We start from the raw sequence: 303 nt of genomic DNA on the forward strand, positions 1-303 counted from the left end.
GGGCCTCAGCAGGACTGAGAAGTTCCGGCAGTGCTTATAAGTTAAGAAGATGCGATGTGGCTCCGGGAGGTTGAGAGAAGAATTGGCGAAGGTCAAGTTTGGCAAACACTTGCTGGGTTCAGCATTGTCCAGAACCAACGACTTGGGTTTGCGGTTCGCTACTCCGGTCCGACGCTGGCAACTTCGCCTCTTTCTTCATGTAAAAAACCCACGCCAGCAGCATGACTGAAAAGGCGTAAAGGGTGAGGATTTTAATCCTGGGATACATGGCAACCTCCGGCACAGACCGCAGGCCCTGCCCGG

The 303-nt window shown here is 53.8% G+C and overlaps 1 protein-coding gene across 1 annotated transcript in view; it reads right to left on the reverse strand.

Moving 5' to 3' along the window:
* B3GNT4 (UDP-GlcNAc:betaGal beta-1,3-N-acetylglucosaminyltransferase 4) overlaps window positions 1–268 on the reverse strand; it is a 1,100-nt gene extending 832 nt beyond the window's left edge. Inside the window, 2 exon segments of the mRNA XM_009868769.1 lie at window positions 5–169; window positions 171–268. Of these exon segments, the coding sequence (XP_009867071.1) occupies window positions 5–169; window positions 171–268 (263 nt within the window).
* Between the last annotated feature and the right edge of the window lie 35 nt (window positions 269–303).

Source organism: Apaloderma vittatum, unplaced genomic scaffold, assembly GCF_000703405.1.
Source record: "Apaloderma vittatum isolate BGI_N311 unplaced genomic scaffold, ASM70340v1 scaffold13264, whole genome shotgun sequence".
NCBI lineage: Eukaryota > Metazoa > Chordata > Aves > Trogoniformes > Trogonidae > Apaloderma > Apaloderma vittatum.